Here is an 18,284-nt window from a genome sequence, read left to right on the forward strand (position 1 = left end):
GGTGTACTGTTGCTTCATGTGTTGTACGTGTGTGCTTACTGTGACTGTCACCCTGATACTGGCTACTACAGTAGATAGCTACTACAGTAGGTAGCTTGACAAACGAGAGCAAAGGGCACTGTGTTGTTGCCGTTCATGCCCTCCCCATTGAGTAGTAGACTGTGTGTACTTTTTTATTTTACCTCTATTTAACTAGGCAAGTCAGTTAAGAACAAATTTTTATTTTCAATGACGGCCTAGGGGGTTAACTGCCTTGTTCAGGGACAGAACGACAGATTTGTACCTTGTCAGCTCGGGGATTTGATCTCGCAACCTTTCAGTTACTAGTCCAATGCTCTAACCGCTAGGCTACGCTACCGCCCCATACTGTATGTATTAAGGTCACATCTAGATGGTTTTCAATATTGGTTAATGTGTATGCTGCTATCCTACTTGAAAAAAGATAATGGGATGGTAAAAAATTGCCACGTTAGCTACCGCTGGCGACACAGCCGTGATACAGCTCCCCAGTAAGAAGCACCTCGGGTAGGCAGGCAGGTCGATACAACATCGGTGCACTAGTCGCCTTCTTATGACTCATCATTCCGCCAAATCAGCTACGCAAAACGGACTTGAGAGGCAACAAATCTGCCAAACTAGCTGATTCACTTTCCATACACCCACTCCTTTCGACACACCCACTCGCCCATACTCCTGTCGCCGTATAGGGCTGCAGCTACCCATACCTTTTTTTAGATCATGATCATAGCATGAAGATCTGTCTGGGTGTCAGAGCTACTAACCCAGGGGTTCCCAAACTTTTTTGCCCGCAACCCCATTTTGATATCAAACATTTTTCGCGACCCCACCATGTAAAAAAAGTTATGTAATCAATGACCAATGGAGCTATGACAGTCTATTACAAATCAGTCTAACAGTACTTTTGACAGTTTTCAATCTCAAGGAAATATGATTTGACGTGACTGAAATGCATCAGAAAGGTATTGGGAAGTTCAGAAGATCACCAGGCAATAATTTTGATGACGTTCGTTTTCCCCCAGTCTGAGTTAGTGTCTGGTCTTGTCCAGTCTGTTCTGTTCTGGTTTCTGAGAATTGTAGAGGGAAACAGAAGATACATACGTGTTCCTGAGAGTATTATCCTTCAGTAATGGGGTCATAATAATTTGTAGTTGAAACCATTCCAAATATAGAGCCAAATCTGTAGATAGAAAACTGAAACAGCTCTATTTAGTAGAACCCCATCTTGCGGCTGCTGGAGGTTACTGACGTAACCCCGGTTCTTTGAACCAAGCGCAATTGTTTTTATTTTATTTCAGTTTTTCTTGCGACCCCATTTTACAGTCAGGCGATCCCAAATCAAGCAACCTCTATTTTGGGAAACGCTTTACTAACCAATAATATCAGTTCATCACTGGCTCCAGCGTTGTACAGTAGTTCCTATCACCTCACACTGTGGTTGATGCACTTGTCACCTTTCTAATGTCAGCTAGAAACAAACTGCAGGAAATGGGAATTAGCTGACACCTATAGATGTCTCTTTTCACGTTTGAGTCAAACTCTGATGCCGCACTATACTGCGGTTGAAGCGACCGATCACACATAGGCATGTAATAATTACTTTTCAATTTCATTTAACTTGAAAAGATTGTTCATTAATGTAAAAAATATTTTAGATATAGTGTAAAAATCTCCAACATATAAGAATGTTAATCATCATCTGATTATTCAGGACTTTATTAACTTCAGAGTTCACTGTTAGAAGCAGGACTGATGATACAGTAGGCTGTCCTCTTCCTTCTCTCTGCTGGTCTCAGAGCAGCCAATCAGGCCGAGGGACAATCATTCCAGGCATTTAAGACAGCCAGTCCCCTGCGTCTCACTCTAATCTGACAGACAGAACGACTAGTATATACCAGTGGCAGTCGGTGCTGTTTATTATTTTTTTTAAATACATGGCCTTCTTTCTATTACAGGATATTGGATGACTGTCATTCATATTCCATTCACCCAACTCAATGTAACATTGATAGGTTTAGGCTACTTACTACATGTTACTAAAATTTTCCCTGTACCCATCATGAGGTTGCTACAACCTAGCCTATGAATGAAAGTTTACAACGTAGGTGCACAGGTCGAGAGAATTTTGAGTAGTCATGGTGACAGACAGTGACACATTCAAAACCGACTTGCACACTCTTGCCTGCATCTAGCTGATCCAGGGTGTAATCATTAGTCCAACATTTGCAAACGAGAGTTTCTATTGGACAAATTCAGGTATGTTTATCCCTGTTTAGTTCCGTTTGCTTCCATTTAAGAATGCAATCAATACACCCCTGATCGCACGCAAACACAGTTAGCTTTCATAGCAGCCACATACAAACAGCTTGTTGTATATATAATTCCTTCTCCTATCTACACACTCTCCTCCTCTCGTCTTTTCCCTTCTCTTGTGCACAACACATCAGCTGTCTGTGACCAGGAGAAAAAAGCTTTTTGATAAGCGGTTTAGCAAAGAAATACGTCCCGTATTATCGACATATGGTCCCCAGTTATTGGCCGCCTTACTATTTAGATCAATTATAAGACATATCCATTTTGTTTAGTAAAGAGACACCAACCTCGTGTCCGAAGTGTTTACTAGATAGTTGACTAGTTGGCTAGCCTCCCGGTTAAAAAAAATACTTACCTGAAGTCAGCTATATTTCAGAGGTAAAAAGTTGGATATTAAATGATGTGTGGTCTGTCGTGCAGTCAAATTTTACAATATACAGAGTGTCCCAGAGTGTATATATATATTACTTTTTTGAAAACTCTCAAAACTTAACTTACATAAATTGCAATGAAAATCAGTGGTCAGTTAGCTAGAAGGGTGTCTTTAGTTGCAAAACTTAACGTTATTTTCCAGGCTATTTAAATGTTGATCTCGAGGTGATTTAATCGTCAAACCGCGAGAGAGTGTCCGAAGTTAGATGTCCAATGTTAGGGGAAAATTAGCTACGATAATGTAGCACAGTGTGTACAATCAATAGCAAGTAGTTTAGCTGTTACACTGGGCCCCTGTGGTAAAACATTTATTGACTGGAAGAGTTCCAGTGTTGCATAAGAAAGAAATGAATTTGTTCAAAACTGTCTTTCTCTATCTTTGAGTCAACTACTGACCACATTGTAGGCACTGCAGTGCTAGCTAACTGTAGGTTATGCTTTCAGTACTAGATTAATTCTCTGATCCTTTCATTGGTTGGACAACATGTCATTTCATGATGCAATAGCTCTGATAGGTTGGTGGGTGTCCTCCGGAAGTTGTCGTAATTACTGTGTAAGTCTATGGAAGGGGGTGAGAACCATGAGCCTCCAATGTACCCAGAAGAGGAGAGAAGCTAGGTGTCCTCCGGCTACACCATAGTGCTGCCCTACAGTGCTGCTGAGACTACTGTAGAACTTCATTGCAAAATAGTGTGTTTTAATCAATTATTTGGTGACATGAAAATATATTTAATATAATTTTATCTAAAAAGGATAACTTTTTTAATGTTTCACAATTACTATTATTTTTTATTCACTGAGTAGGATGGTCCTCCCCTTCCTCCTCCAAAGAGCCTCAACTGGTATACACATGATGGAGATCTATCTACAGAGGACAACGACAAAACTCTGTCTGGCCATCTCTCAGTTATTTGCAGCAGGTAGAGTCAGCTGTAATAGTGCAAACTTACTATTGAAACGTAGGATCATGCCTATGTATTTAAGATGGAAATATATGTTTTCCAACACTTTATTTTGCAACTGTTTTCAGTATAGTACCTGAACATGCATGAACTAGATTGAGATTGAGGTCTTAGATTAATCAAAACATTTAGCTTTTTCAGCTTTATCTCTCGCTTTTGCTCAGTCTGATGTTTGAAGACCTTTATCCATGGAGACACAGTTAATGTGGAATGCTTCATCACTGGGACCTTGGCAACTACAACAACTGGTTCAAAGTGACAATGGGACCGTCTGAGTCAGTCCAGCCAGGAGACTGTGTGCTCTGAATTGGACAATACACACTGAGACCTGTGCAGGAGAACACAGTGTTTATTGGTTCAGACATGGCTCAGGAGAATCCAGTCCAGGATAGGCAATGCTATATTATATACAATGATACAAAAATTGGAAATATGAAAGATTTTCTTCTTTCAGGTGGTGACGTTCAAGCGGCGACTGAAGCAGATATGAGGATCCTTGTCCTCCTCTCCATCATAAGAACTGAAATTCTCCTCTGCTGTCTGACCATCATCTTCATCATCTACACCACCAGGAAATAGATTAATTCAATGATTCATGTTCACAAACCTTCAGCTGTTACAAACACAAATGTGGTTTACTGTCTGTTCAAATGTTTCAGTGACCGTCAGCTTAGTTGACTTTGTCAAGGTAAAATGCCCACATGTTGATGATGCAGATTCATTTGTAATACTTTTTTGATATTTCTGTTTTGACTTTCAATAAATAAATGAATCTTTATTTTGTATTCAATATTGACAGAATACACAGTAGATACAGTATGATATATTAACATATTGAAACAAGACTGATGGAAAGTATTTCACAGTTATTGCTATCTGGGAGCATACACAACTTCTCTACCCTGCCCTCTCCCTCTTCCACGCTCTGATTTGTTTATTGAGAAGCTCAATCATTTTCTGGCAATGGTCAGAGTCTAAAATAAAGAAAGAGAGATAGGTACTTCATCCACAATTACTAAATTACCCCAGCGAACTATATGAAGCATGAGATTTTATTGAGAATGTGAAGCAGCATAACAGAAGAAAAAAAATGTAAGTCCAAATTACTCACTTGGACTGTGGGTGAAGTGTCCATTGTACCCCTAATTTCAAAAACAAAACATATATTTTTTTTGTGTATTATTATTTGCCATTCATACATGATATTATATACATTGATTACATTAATAAATGGCATTCATATATAATATATTTTGTATAAAGTATAACAAAGTCAAACTTAATCACACTACTTACCTTTTTTTGCTAAGCTCTCCTCCACATGAGAATGTGTGTTGCTATCAAGATAATAACGATAAGAACCAAAACAAATGTTATGTAGTTTAGCAATCTGGCTTGATTCTCTTGACGAGAAAAATACATTTAAATGGAGAGAATATTTCAGGTTGCTGACCAGAATCCCCGAACATGAAATGTATAATAACTGTACCTACATTTGGTGCCCTGTGTGAGGAAGACATACTTTTCATAATTTGTCAAAAATAAGACATTAATTATAATCAGCTCTTACAAGGTCTAACCCTCAATGTCCAGCCTGGTTGGTTTACTTGAGTTTATTTACTGGCTAAAAAGAACCACACAACATTTAGACATTTAGAAATTAAAACTGGAAACATAGTTTGCTACTAAACTTTCTGTTTCTTTACTTACTTTGAATCATGAGATACACACCATCTCCAAAATACTATTCATTATACCAGAATATTCCAAAACGATATGATCCAACATCAGTATGGGCAACATACCATAGGGTCAAAATAAAACTCAAATCATCCATTGCAGCTCAAAACGAGACATCTTTGCAAAATCTCCCTGGAATTGCACTTTTCATAGTAGGCTGTGACATGGGTGCAAGTCCTTGTCCCGGTGTGTTTCAGCCGTATCCAGGATTACACTGAGTCTACAGTGGAGAAGCACTCCAGAGTCACAGATCCCCCTAAAGGGGCACCGATTCTGTCCGCACAGACTGAGATACAATGGGATGCATGGTACCATCTAGAACACACAGGACAGAGGACATAGTTGGAGATCGAAATATTTGCCCATGGTGTAAATCATTCAGAGGTAAAGGGCTCATGTTTGGCTAATTGATGTAAGTGTATCAACTCACATCCCAATTTGCATAAGAGTTACAGTAAAGCCAAGTCAATAAGTTGAGTCAAGGTACAGGACAACGTCAGTTATCTTACAGTAAATAGCTACTGAAACAGAGGTGAAATGGACTAGGAAGTCTAGATATGCACATACAGCACTTACAAGTGAGATGCAGAATCACCATACAGATGAATAGTGGGTTCACCTTGCAGTCCATTCTGTGTGGTTACTCTCGCCTGCCCTGAATCAAATGGACTGGTGCAGTACTGTGATCAGTAGGCTTCTTGCCTTACAGTTACAGAGAAAGGAGCCTTTTTTCTCTGATTGGTGGGGGATACATTAAATCACACCCTTCCTGGTAGCAGTGGTGTGTATTCATGGATGCCAAGGAAGGTCGTACAGACACAGAGGGGCACTGTTTCGCTCGCTCGGATGCTTTCTCCTGTGAGATACATTCAGCCTCTTGCGAATTGAAGGGAAATGATGAAACACAAAGAGACGAAAGATACTTTTTAATAGTCCATTTTTTGGGGAAGCCTGGCTGAAGCCAGCTTGGATTTGTCGTCACTTTTATCAAATCCCACTGATTGTTGCGTCTTGATGTGTTATTGTCCTCCGGTTGCTAGCTAGCCAGCTAGCTAAAATTGTCCCTTTCCGAAATTAGCCATGGATGGAGATAGGGATTTGGACTTGTGGTTTTACTTAATTCTCCAAACTGGCTAATAATTATAACGGTGATTCTAATCCTACCATTAATTCATACATTGTTATGCCCCTTACCTGAGAGGATGGAAGTTCAATATGTAGCTAGATGTAGAAGGCTAATGTTAAGTAGCTAACGTTGCCCATGAATTGAAGTTAGGCTAACGAGCAAGCATTTAGCCAGGTAACATAAGACAACAAAAAATTCAAGGGTGTACTGTATGACAGAGTGATAGACGGTTTTCATCAACATGAAAGAGAGGAGGATGGCATTGGCGTTTCTTTACAAGGTTAGTCAACTCACACACACACAAACGTACACAGAAATCAGAACCACGGACAGCCACATCATATTTAATGTAGCTTACGTTGATTGGACACAATAGTTTTGGTATCTTTTAGTTGCCGCTGTATTAGACTAAGCAGAGGTGATTTGATCATGTTGAAATGTTGAAGTTGAAATGGTGCTGGAATAGTGAAGGGAGCTCCTGTTTTCTGTGCAACTTGCGGTAACTCTCCGTGGTTCTAAATCAATAGCTGTTTGGTGGTCCGTAAATGTCAGAAACATTAACTTGCTTGAGCATACTGTAGGTCATGTAACTGTCTGTTACTGAACATTCAATATTCTTTGTGGACTTCACTGGACAGAGGTTGCTATGCGGTTTTGTGATTAAACAACGGTGAGGTTGACTTTATTCTGCCACTGTGTCTTCTTATTGTCTCGGCTTTTAGGCCTATATATCACGGTCGCAAAGCATATGAATTAACAGGCTATGTTCGGAGTGTATAAATGAATTGTTTATTATGTTAAAAACACACAGTCATACAGCAAAAATGGTATTCTCTATCAGATGATTTCTTACAATAAAAAGCTGTAAAACGTGATGGCTATTTAATGATCATTACAGGATCATTATATACATCTAGCATACAGACAATGTTAAAATAACAGTTTCTTTGTTACATTGAAAATTCCATATTCTTTTTTGGTACTAAAAGCAGTTATATTAGGCTACTAATAGTAAAATGGTTATTCTGGTGTCTTTGTGACAGTGATGATATCTTTCACTGTTGCTGAAGGTATCTGACATCAGAGTACACTGCATCATCTCTGCTGGTCTTCTCTCTCACTCTTCTAGAGGAGGACTTCTTCTTGGGGGTGAAACTGACAGCTGCATAGTTCAACACGTCACTGTCTTGATTCTGAGGGGGGTGGAGCCATGAGGAAAACCATTATGATGACAGCGTGATCTACTATATAATGTTTCTATTCTCCTGTGGAAGAAAACACTCTACAAAAGACATGACTGTTCAGACTGTACACCCACTACAACGACCTGACAGTCAGTGGAACAGTGACAGAAGTTCCATGGAAAAATTAACAAAGATAAGTAGGCTACATCTAGTACAGTGACCTATTACTTCCAAGAAAACTTAACATAAAAAGTACAAATAAGATGACTTCTAGCTGTAAGAAAAGTTAAATGACAGTTTCTTGTTAAAACTGAAAGCATACTATATTTATAAATGTTGACAAATTTACCTGATTGCCCTGGGACGTTGGGACATCAGTCCTCCCTTCAAAGAGATTGAAATAGAGGAAGGCCAGCTATTATTTTTTATGACAATCCATCTCTTTTTAACCTCATGTAGTTAATTAACCATGCTTATATGTTGGACATTTAATTGATCTTTACAGAATGTACTTTGCATAGAGATGCATGTAACATTAGATACATCAGCTATAACATTAGATACATTAGATATAAAGTAAAACCTCTGCTATCTCTGTTCTGAGTCCTGCACAGCGCCCAGACAAGTAGAAGGGTCACTATCCCCAGAACGATGTTGGAGACGACCAAGGACAGAACAGTAGGACTCAGATCAAATGGAGGATGATGCTCAGGAACTGTGGAAAGGGTATCAGTGAATTCATATTGCATGAGCACTTAGGAAGATCATCAAACAGTAAAGTATGGCATCAAAAGCTGATGGTGATATTGTATAGCTTGTTGAGACAAATGTATGGGATCATTTGGAGGTAGGCTGTTTGCATGAATATACAGTGTGGTTGGGGATATTTACAGATTAAATGGGATTAACCTTGAATGTCCAGTTTGGCCCCATTCCCAAACAGTATCTCCCCACATGAGGCCACAGCACAGTAGTAAGTCCCAGCATCAGCGAGGCTGAGGTTCCTCTTGGGGAGGTTGTAGACACAGCTCTGTGTAGGAGACCCAGCCTCAGGGCTCTTCTCACACTGATCACTCCTGTATCCATGGGTGTAAATGATTGCTGGACTGGATTCTCCTGAGCCATGTCTGAACCAATAGACACTGTGTCCTCCTACACAGGTCTCAGTGTGTATTGTACAGTTCAGAGTCACAGAGTCTCCTGGCTGGACTGACTCAGACACAGGCTGCTGGAGCACAGTCATGTTTCTGGACCCTGATCCTGATAAGAAGTTCAATAAACCCATTGAATCTCTGGAGAATTACTGTAGACATTTTCCAACTCAACATCTCATCTGAATAAGATAATACCTCATATTTACACTGCATATATCTACATTTAGGTTTACAAAAACGTACCTTTTACTATGAGAATGGCTCCTTTTCCAAACTCCACCTTGTTGCCATAAGAGCTTCCACAGTAGTATGTGCCTGAATCAGAGAGCTGCATGTCTGAGATCCTCAGGTGATTCTTTTCTTGGCCATTTTCCACTGAGAATCGAGGGTTATCCTTAAACTGATCGTAAAATGTTGCGTTCCCGTCAAACTTAAAGGCGGTTGAGAAGAGTTGAAGCTTATCTCCCAAGGGTTGCTTGTACCAGGAGAAATGCATGTCCATGTGGCCTTTATAGAAGCAGTGCACAATCACTGTGTCTCCAACGTTGGCTGATATGAGACCACTGTCCTGAAGTATGGATGAGGATTCAGTACCAGCTACCACATCTATTAAGAAACATGAACAATACAGTATTTTTGCTGTTACATACCCCAAATACAACTTAGATTATTCAAAGTGTCTGTAAAGTATTACATGTGATATCTCAAGCATCCAAATCAAGGGCAGACATCTCATAAGCAGAGATATATAAAAGTTGGACTTACCCATCTCTACAAGAAGTGGAAATATCAGACACAGTGTGATCCTCTTTGAAGGTGTCATCCTCCTCACAACTTGTCTTGAGTGGAAAAAGTCCACCAATGTAGACAACACTTCAACAATGGAGTTGCAGGTGATTGGTCGAACTGGACCCATCATTTTTGTTGACGCCTTATTCCGTTGCGACAATCTTCTTCACATTGTCCAGTGTCACGGAGTCTCCTGGCTGGACTGAATCAGACACACACAGATTTTATTATAGGTATATTCTTATCCTTAAATATTTAGTACAAATACAGTTATAATCATTCAAGTTTGGCATTCCTTTTTCTTAATCACTACAGCTACTGTTGTCTACGTCAAGAGACTCATAGTTGTGACCTTTTTGGGAACATGCATGCAATGACACTGTCATCCACTAGGGCTTCTATCACCACACAGTCACTTCACCTCACACAAAAAAAATCTATTGAAAAACAATCTAAGATTCAGGACTTACATAGAATCCCTTCCCATGATTTTGTTATTGAGGAGGCAGATTCCTCTAGGCCTATAGGTGATGATAATACTTCACAGTTAAAACTGTGTTGTGTTTGACTAAGAACTACAGCTCGAGGTGAAATTACATAATAAATAGCTCATTGTGTTTTTTCACAGATTTCAGTCGACTATGTATAGATAAGATGCCTCATCAAAAGAGTTGGTTTAATATTGTTACAATGGTCAACTTGAAGAGCAAGTAGTATAGCCTAGAGTATGAGATAGCTAAGAGTTCTGAGACATCCGGCTGAAAACCACAGAGAGAGAGAAACAGAGAGAGAGAGAGAGAGAGAGAGAGAGAAGAGGGTCCTGTGTACAAAGCCAGCAGTCTCTAACAAAGTGTAGGTACATCCTCATCTTGTGTTCATTCAAGACCGCAGAGTAACTGTAAATATGTTGCTGTTTGTTTGAGGGCTTGTTAGTGGCATAAGACGGTTTAGCACTGCAAAATAAAGCTGTAATACGTAACTTTTTAGCGAACTGACCAAATTCACATAGAAATGTGAGTTATATATCTGTCATTCTCATTGACAGCAAAATTAAGAAGCGGTAGATCTGTTATAAGTGCGCTATATCTATGCTTCCTGCTCTTAAAGCAACAATGTGTAACTTTGTGTGAACCGACCAAATTCACATAGAAATGTGGGTTATAGATGTTTAATTCTCATTGAAAGCAAGTCTAGGAGGTGGTAGATCTGTTCTATGGTCTCTATTTCTAAGCTTCCCATTCTTAAGTTTAGTTTTTGCGTCTTTTACTTTGGTTTTGTACACCAGCTTTAAACATCTCAAAATACAATATTTTGGGTTATTGAAAATATATTTCACAGGGGTTTAGATGGTACAATGATTCTCTACACTATGCATTGCTTGTTTTGTCACATAAACTGAAATTAGGTGAACTATTAGAATTTTAGCAACCAGGAAATGGCGTAGCTGTAACGGCTGTCATATTCGTTCTCCTCCTCAGACGAGGAGGAGCATGGATCGGACCAACACGCAGCGAGGTATGTAGACATAATGATTTATTAAATGAAGACGAAACACGATTAACACTTGGATAACTACAAAATAACAAACGACGTAGACCGACCTGAACATAAGAACTTACATAAACACGAAGAACGCACGAAACAGGTACAGACTAGCACAAACGATACAGTCCCGTGTGGTAGCAAACACAAACACGGAAGACAATCACCCACAAACAAACAGTGAGAACAGCATACCTTAATATGGTTCTCAATCAGAGGAAACGTCAAACACCTGCCCCTAATTGAGAACCATATCAGGCAACACATTTAACCCAACATAGAAACACATAACATAGACTACCTACCCAGCTCACGTCCTGACCAACTAAACAAAGTTAAACAAAGGAAAATAAGGTAAGGAACGTGACAGTACCCCCCCCCCCCCCCCCCCCAAGATGCGGACTCCGGCCGCAAAACTGAACCTCAAGGGGAGGGTCTGGGTGGGCATCTGTCCACGGTGGCGGCTCCGGCTCCGGACGTGGTCCCCACCCCACCATAGTCAATCCCCGCTTCCGTAGCCTCCTCCAAATGGCCACCCTCCAAATTAACCCCACCGGATTAAGGGGCAGCACCGGACTAAGGGGCAGCACCGGACTGAGGGGCAGCACCGGACTGAGGGGCAGCACCGGACTGAGGGGCAGCACCGGACTGAGGGGCAGCACCGGAATGAGGGGCAACACCGGACTGACTGGCGGATCCTGGCTGGCTGGCTCTGGCGGATCCTGGCTGGCTGGCTCTGGCGGATCCTGGCTGGCTGGCTCTGGCGGATCCTGGCTGGCTGGCTCTGGCGGATCCTGGCTGGATGGCTCTGGCGGATCCTGGCTGGCTGGCTCTGGCGGATCCTGGCTGACGGCTCTGGCAGATCCTGGCTGGCTGACGGCTCTGGCAGATCCTGGCTGGCTGACGGCTCTGGCAGATCCTGGCTGGCTGACGGCTCTGGCAGATCCTGGCTGGCTGACGGCTCTGGCAGATCCTGGCTGGCGGACGGCTCTGGCTGCTCCTGTCTGGCGGACGGCTCTGGCTGCTCCTGTCTGGCGGACGGCTCTGGCTGCTCCTGTCTGGCGGACGGCTCTGGCTGCTCCTGTCTGGCGGACGGCTCTGGCTGCTCCTGTCTGGCGGACGGCTCTGGCTGCTCCTGTCTGGCGGACGGCTCTGGCTGCTCCTGTCTGGCGGACGGCTCTGGTTGCTCCTGTCTGGCGGACGGCTCTAGCGGGTCGGGACAGACGGACAGCTCTGACGGCTCGGGACAGACGGGCAGCTCTGACGGCTCGGGACAGACGGGCAGCTCTGACGGCTCGGGACAGACGGGCAGCTCTGACGGCTCGGGACAGACGGGCAGCTCTGACGGCTCGGGACAGACGGGCAGCTCTGACGGCTCGGGACAGACGGGCAGCTCAGACAGTGCTGGGCAGGCAGGCAGTTCTAGGCAGACTGGCAGTGCAGGCGGCTCTGGGCAGACGGGCACACCTGTAGGGAGGAGACGGAGAGACAGCCTGGTGCGTGGGGCTGCCACAGGACCCACCAGGCTGGAGAGACCTACAGGAGGCTTGATGTTAAGAAGAGGCACCTGAAGGACCGGGCTGTGGGGGAGCACTGGAGCTCTGGTGCGCAGCCTTGGCACCACTCCCCCAGGCTGGAATACTACTCCAGCCCGTACCCTCCAGAGTGCAGGCACAGGTTGAACCGGGCTGTGGATGAGCACTGGAGATCTAGTGCCTACTACGCGCACCTCTCCCTTAGGCTCCACTCCCACATTTGCCCGGTACGAGCGGAGCGTAGGCATAGGATGCACTGCACCCTCCCAGCGCCCCGGAGACACAGCACGCAGAGCCGGCGCAGGATACCCTGGACCGAAACTGCGTACCGGAGACCAGACGCGCTGAGCAGGCACAATACGCCCCGGCTGGATGCCCACACTCACATGACACTTTCGGGGGGCTGCCCTATAGCGCTCCGGGCTATGGGCACGCACTGGCGACACCGTGCGCTTAACCGCATAACACGGTGGCTGACCAGTAACGCGTTGCTTATAATAAGCATGAGGAGTGCGCTCAGGTCTGCTACCTGGCTTAGCCACACTCCTCTCTAGCCCCCCCCAAAATAAATTCTGGGGTTGCCTCTCGTACCTGTTGCGCTGCCGTGCTGCCTCCTCATATCGCCGCCGCTCAGCTTTCGCTTCCTCCAGCTCAGCTTTGGGGCGGCGATACTCCCCAGCCTGTGCCCAGGGTCCTTCTCCGTTCAAAATCTCCTCCCATGTCCAGGAGTCCTGGGATTTCTGCTGCTGCTGTCGCTGCCCTTTTCCCCGCTGCTTGATCCTTTGTTGGTGGGTGATTCTGTAACGGCTGTCATATTCGTTCTCCTCCTCAGACGAGGAGGAGCATGGATCGGACCAACACGCAGCGAGGTATGTAGACATAATGATTTATTAAATGAAGACGAAACACGATGAACACTTGGATAACTACAAAATAACAAACAACGTAGACCGACCTGAACATAAGAACTTACATAAACACGAAGAACGCACGAAACAGGTACAGACTAGCACAAACGATACAGTCCCGTGTGGTAGCAAACACAAACACGGAAGACAATCACCCACAAACAAACAGTAAGAACAGCCTACCTTAATATGGTTCTCAATCAGAGGAAACGTCAAACACCTGCCCCTAATTGAGAACCATATCAGGCAACACATTTAACCCAACATAGAAACACATAACATAGACTACCCACCCAGCTCACGTCCTGACCAACTAAACAAAGTTAAACAAAGGAAAATAAGGTCAGGAACGTGACAGTAGCGATTTCTGCATATTGCACCTTTAAAGATGCCTGAGTTTGGCCTAAATATATACATTCAACTTCCTTTGTCTTGACTGTTGTTAAATGCTTTATTCATCTTATCACAAGCAAGTCCATTTAAAATGAGTTTGGCAGATAAGCAATGCACTTAATTCAAGTAAATTGAAATGTCTTAGTTACAGTAATACAGATAATAATGTTAATAAAGTGGGAGTTGATAAAAAGAGAATTCATTGGACTGTTTCATTCATCCAGTTCTACTGTCTGATCCCAGCGTACACCACTGTCTCCATGTGACCTCTGTCTTCTAGACCTGTTCTTCTTGTTGCTCAGATTCAGAGCTACGTAATGGAGATGGTTTGCATCTTGGTCCTGTGAGAAACAATTATAATTGGGGGAGGGGGAAATAATACCATATGTTATTATTTAACATAAACATTTTCATACATATTTTTATGGTAATACAAAATGTAAGGAATTCTACTTACCCCTGCATCCGTAGAAGAGACTGCTGGACATGCTGTCAGAGAGACGGATCCTGAAAAGAAACACACCAAAGATAAAGATGCAACTCCTTCTTCCACTGCAGATACATCTGTAGATCGTGATATTAAAGAAGAGCAGCTTCTAAAAGGGTGTCACATACCTCTGCACTTCAGACACTTTCTCTGGTTCATCTTGTACATGATACACGCAAGGACAATGATCAGGATTAACGAGAAAGCCAATCCTACATCCAGGCAGTACACCAAGAGAAGAGGGTCTGCCCTATGGCCTGTGGACATTCAAACATTGATAGAGGACGCACAGAATAGCAAGTAAATGTATATTCTACACAGTAGATTTGTAAAATATATACAAAGAAGCAAGCCACATCACCTATCTTGAATGTCCAGCTTGGTCCCATTCCAAACAGTATCTCCCCATGAGGCCACAGCACAGTAGCAAATCCCGGCATCAGAGAGGCGAAGGTTCCTAGTGGGGATATTCTGTAAATGATTCCTGGATGGGATTCTCCTGAGCCATGTCTGAACCAATAGACACTGTGTTCTCCTGCACAGGTCTCAGTGTGTATTGTACAGTTCAAAGTCACAGAGTTTCCTGGCTGGACGGATTCAGACACAGGCTGCTGGAGCACAGACATGCTGTTGGACTCTAAATCTGAAAAGAGTGAAAATTAATAGAATTTCATGAAAATTTAGAATTTCATGGATACAAAATGAAAATCGAAAATAAAGAACTAAGTTAGTTTACCTTTGACAATCAAAACAGCTCCTCCAAATGTGACTTTACCCACTTCAATAGCAACACAGTAGTATGTAGCTGAGTCCCCTAACTGTGTCTTGGATATGGTCAGGTTAAAGCTGTCAACTCCTCTCTTCACACTCAGACATTTAGTCCCAGTGAAGTCCTTGGTAAAGTTATATAACTTACTTATTTGTTTGAGAATTAGAAATATTGTAAACAGTGACACCATCTTTGAATATAACATATTGAGTGGAAAAAGTCTACCCAAGTGTAAAACAAAGGGCTAATGGGTGATTGGTTGAACTGGACCCAATCTTCTTTCTTGACGCCTCATTCAGACGACCATGGTCTTGTTGTCTATTGCACCCTACAGAGTCACACAGTCTACTGGCTGGACTCAGACACAAGATGCTGTAGAATGCAAGTAACTGTCTTGAAGGTTTTACTTGTTTGGTGGTTTGTGGTTTTCTCACCTCTCTGGAGAACCCTGGTTCAAAATAGTAGGCTATTTGTTTTCTCACCTCTCTGGAGAAGCCTGGTTCAAAATAGTAGGCTATTTGTTTTCTCACCTCTCTGGAGAACCCTGGGTCAACATAGTAGTCAATTTGTTTTCTCACCTCTCTGGACATCCCTGGGTCAACATAGTAGTCAATTTGTTTTCTCACCTCTCTGGACATCCCTGGGTCAACATAGTAGTCAATTTGTTTTCTCACCTCTCTGGAGAACCCTGGGTCAACATAGTAGTCAATTTGTTTTTTCACCTCTCTGGACATCCCTGGGTCAAAATAGTAGGCTTTGCTTTCTCACCTGCGTCAAAATAGTAGGCTATTTGTTTTCTCACCTCTCTGGAGATCCCTGGGTCAAAATAGTAGGCTGTTTGTTCCCTCACACTTTTCTGGACAGCTCTGGGTCAAAATAGTAGGCTATTTGTTTTCTCAAACTTACTTGAGTTACACTTGATTTATCTTGCCTCCATTGCAGAAGACAAGCAAAACCAAGTGTTTCTAAAGTATTTGAAAGAAAACTATTATTATTATCAACAGTTACAGTACTCCAGATGACCCATAGGAGGGCTGTAATACGTTGAACATGTCTTGTCTAGTGGTTAAAAGCATTGGGCCAGTAACCAAAAGGTCGCAGGTTCGAATCCCCGAGCCGACTAAGTGAAAAATCTGTGGATGTGCCCTAGAGCAAGGCGCTTAACCCTACTTGCTCCGGTAAGTTGCTCTGCATAAGAGCGTCTTCTAAATTACTAACATGTAAATGTATAAGAGTGAACAGGGGTAGAGCAGTGAGAGTGTATATGTGATTATTTAATCAGGTAGGCTAGTTGAGAACAAGTTCTCATTTACAACTGCGACCTGGCCAAGAAAATGCAAAGCACTGCGACACAAACAACAACACAGAGTTACACATGGAATAAACAAACATACAGTCAATAATACAATAGAAAAAGTATATATACAGTGAGTGCAAATGAGGTAGGATAAGGGAGGTAAGGCAATAAATAGGCCATAGTGGCGAAGTAATTAGAATATAGCAGGTGATAAACACCTACAGAATAAAACAATTCAATTGTATGTCAGTCTCATTCCCTATCATTCACAGAAACATGCATTAACTGAATTGTAATGCCTGAGAGTGCATCACTGATTGGACTGTTATACATTGAACATGCATTGTAATATAACCAATACACATGACACACTTTATCCACTCTGTATCCCTGTCTGGTTAGTGTGGTTCTCATAGGAGGCAATCTATCAGAAGGAGTATCCTCCTCTATTGGTCTCCTTACAGAGAACCCTGCAGTAGTCCTAGAACACTTGTCTGATTGTGAATGCACTAGTTCTCCCATGACGTCATCTTAAAATGGCCCCTCATCCTGAGCAGATAGATATAGAATAGATGGTTCCGTATTATGACATGAGATGCTTCACTTGGAGAGTTCAATAGAGTTCATTACCAGTTATTTGTGGTTTGTAACTGATTTCAGATAACTATATATATCCAAGTAAGTTTATAAAGAACTGGTTTGCTGTGACTGCAAGCTGTCAGTAGAAACATGAACAACAGTAACAAATGTGAAAACAACAGACTGACACCAGATAGACATCCTGCTGAAAACCACAGAGACACAGAGAGCAGGTAGGAGGGTCCTGTGTGTACAAGGCCAACAGGCCTGACCAAAGAATAGATATAGCCACGTACTTAGAGTAGACCTCAAGTACCTGTGAACTTGTTAGCTGTGTGTGGGGGGATGTGAGTGTCATGCGATCAACACGTCTAAAACTAGTTCAAGACATTCCTGACTTATTCAAAAATTGGTTAAAAAACGACACACTCTAGCACATGAGTCATTGTCTTCATCATACAGATCACTCTACTACCGGTTTCATTTTGAGTGATTGTTGCTCCTTGTTACTAAGCTACACGTTATTATAACTATGTTGAGGTTAGTAGTAATGATCCAGGGATGATGACTGTCTGGCCTGTTTGGTGGTTGCTATTTAAATACGCTGGAAATGATTTTGAACATGTTATAGATGTGTAATAAGCATGTAATAACTATATTACCTTGTTATAGATTCTTCATAGATACACATTGTCTTTTTTGGCATTTGTTTGACTGCTATTTCGGCTAGACATGAACTGTCACAGAAAGTGAAGTTGTAAATGATACTTCATCCAATTAGGAGACATTTTGAACATTTTGACAACTACAAGTTGCTGCCAACTCTACTGTTGATGCAGTTATGGGGACTTCCATGTACATTGCTGCTCCCTGTTGAAAGACAAATGGATTGCAGTTCTGCAAAGTGCACTAATACATATTCACATGTTGTCAATAGTTTGTGAAAACTGCTCAGTTACAATGTGAACATTGTCAAATTGGAAATCAGTCTCTCAACCATATCAATTCGGTTCAAAGTATATTTAGCTAAGAAGTACATTTTTAGTTCAGTCTTTT

General features: G+C 42.3%; 1 protein-coding gene across 1 annotated transcript; it reads right to left on the reverse strand.

The window, feature by feature from the left end:
- Window positions 1-7,631: 7,631 nt before the first annotated feature.
- On the reverse strand, window positions 7,632-9,752 carry LOC120049668. Its single transcript, XM_038996014.1, has 6 exons — window positions 9,695-9,752; window positions 9,173-9,535; window positions 8,685-9,035; window positions 8,359-8,490; window positions 8,125-8,159; window positions 7,632-7,784 (listed from the first exon to the last, which is right to left on the reverse strand). The coding sequence occupies exons 1-6, from the start codon at window positions 9,750-9,752 to the stop codon at window positions 7,647-7,649; spliced, it is 1,077 nt and encodes a 358-aa protein (XP_038851942.1). The 3' UTR covers window positions 7,632-7,646.
- Between the last annotated feature and the right edge of the window lie 8,532 nt (window positions 9,753-18,284).

This window comes from Salvelinus namaycush, chromosome 6 (genome assembly GCF_016432855.1).
Source record: "Salvelinus namaycush isolate Seneca chromosome 6, SaNama_1.0, whole genome shotgun sequence".
Lineage (NCBI taxonomy): Eukaryota > Metazoa > Chordata > Actinopteri > Salmoniformes > Salmonidae > Salvelinus > Salvelinus namaycush.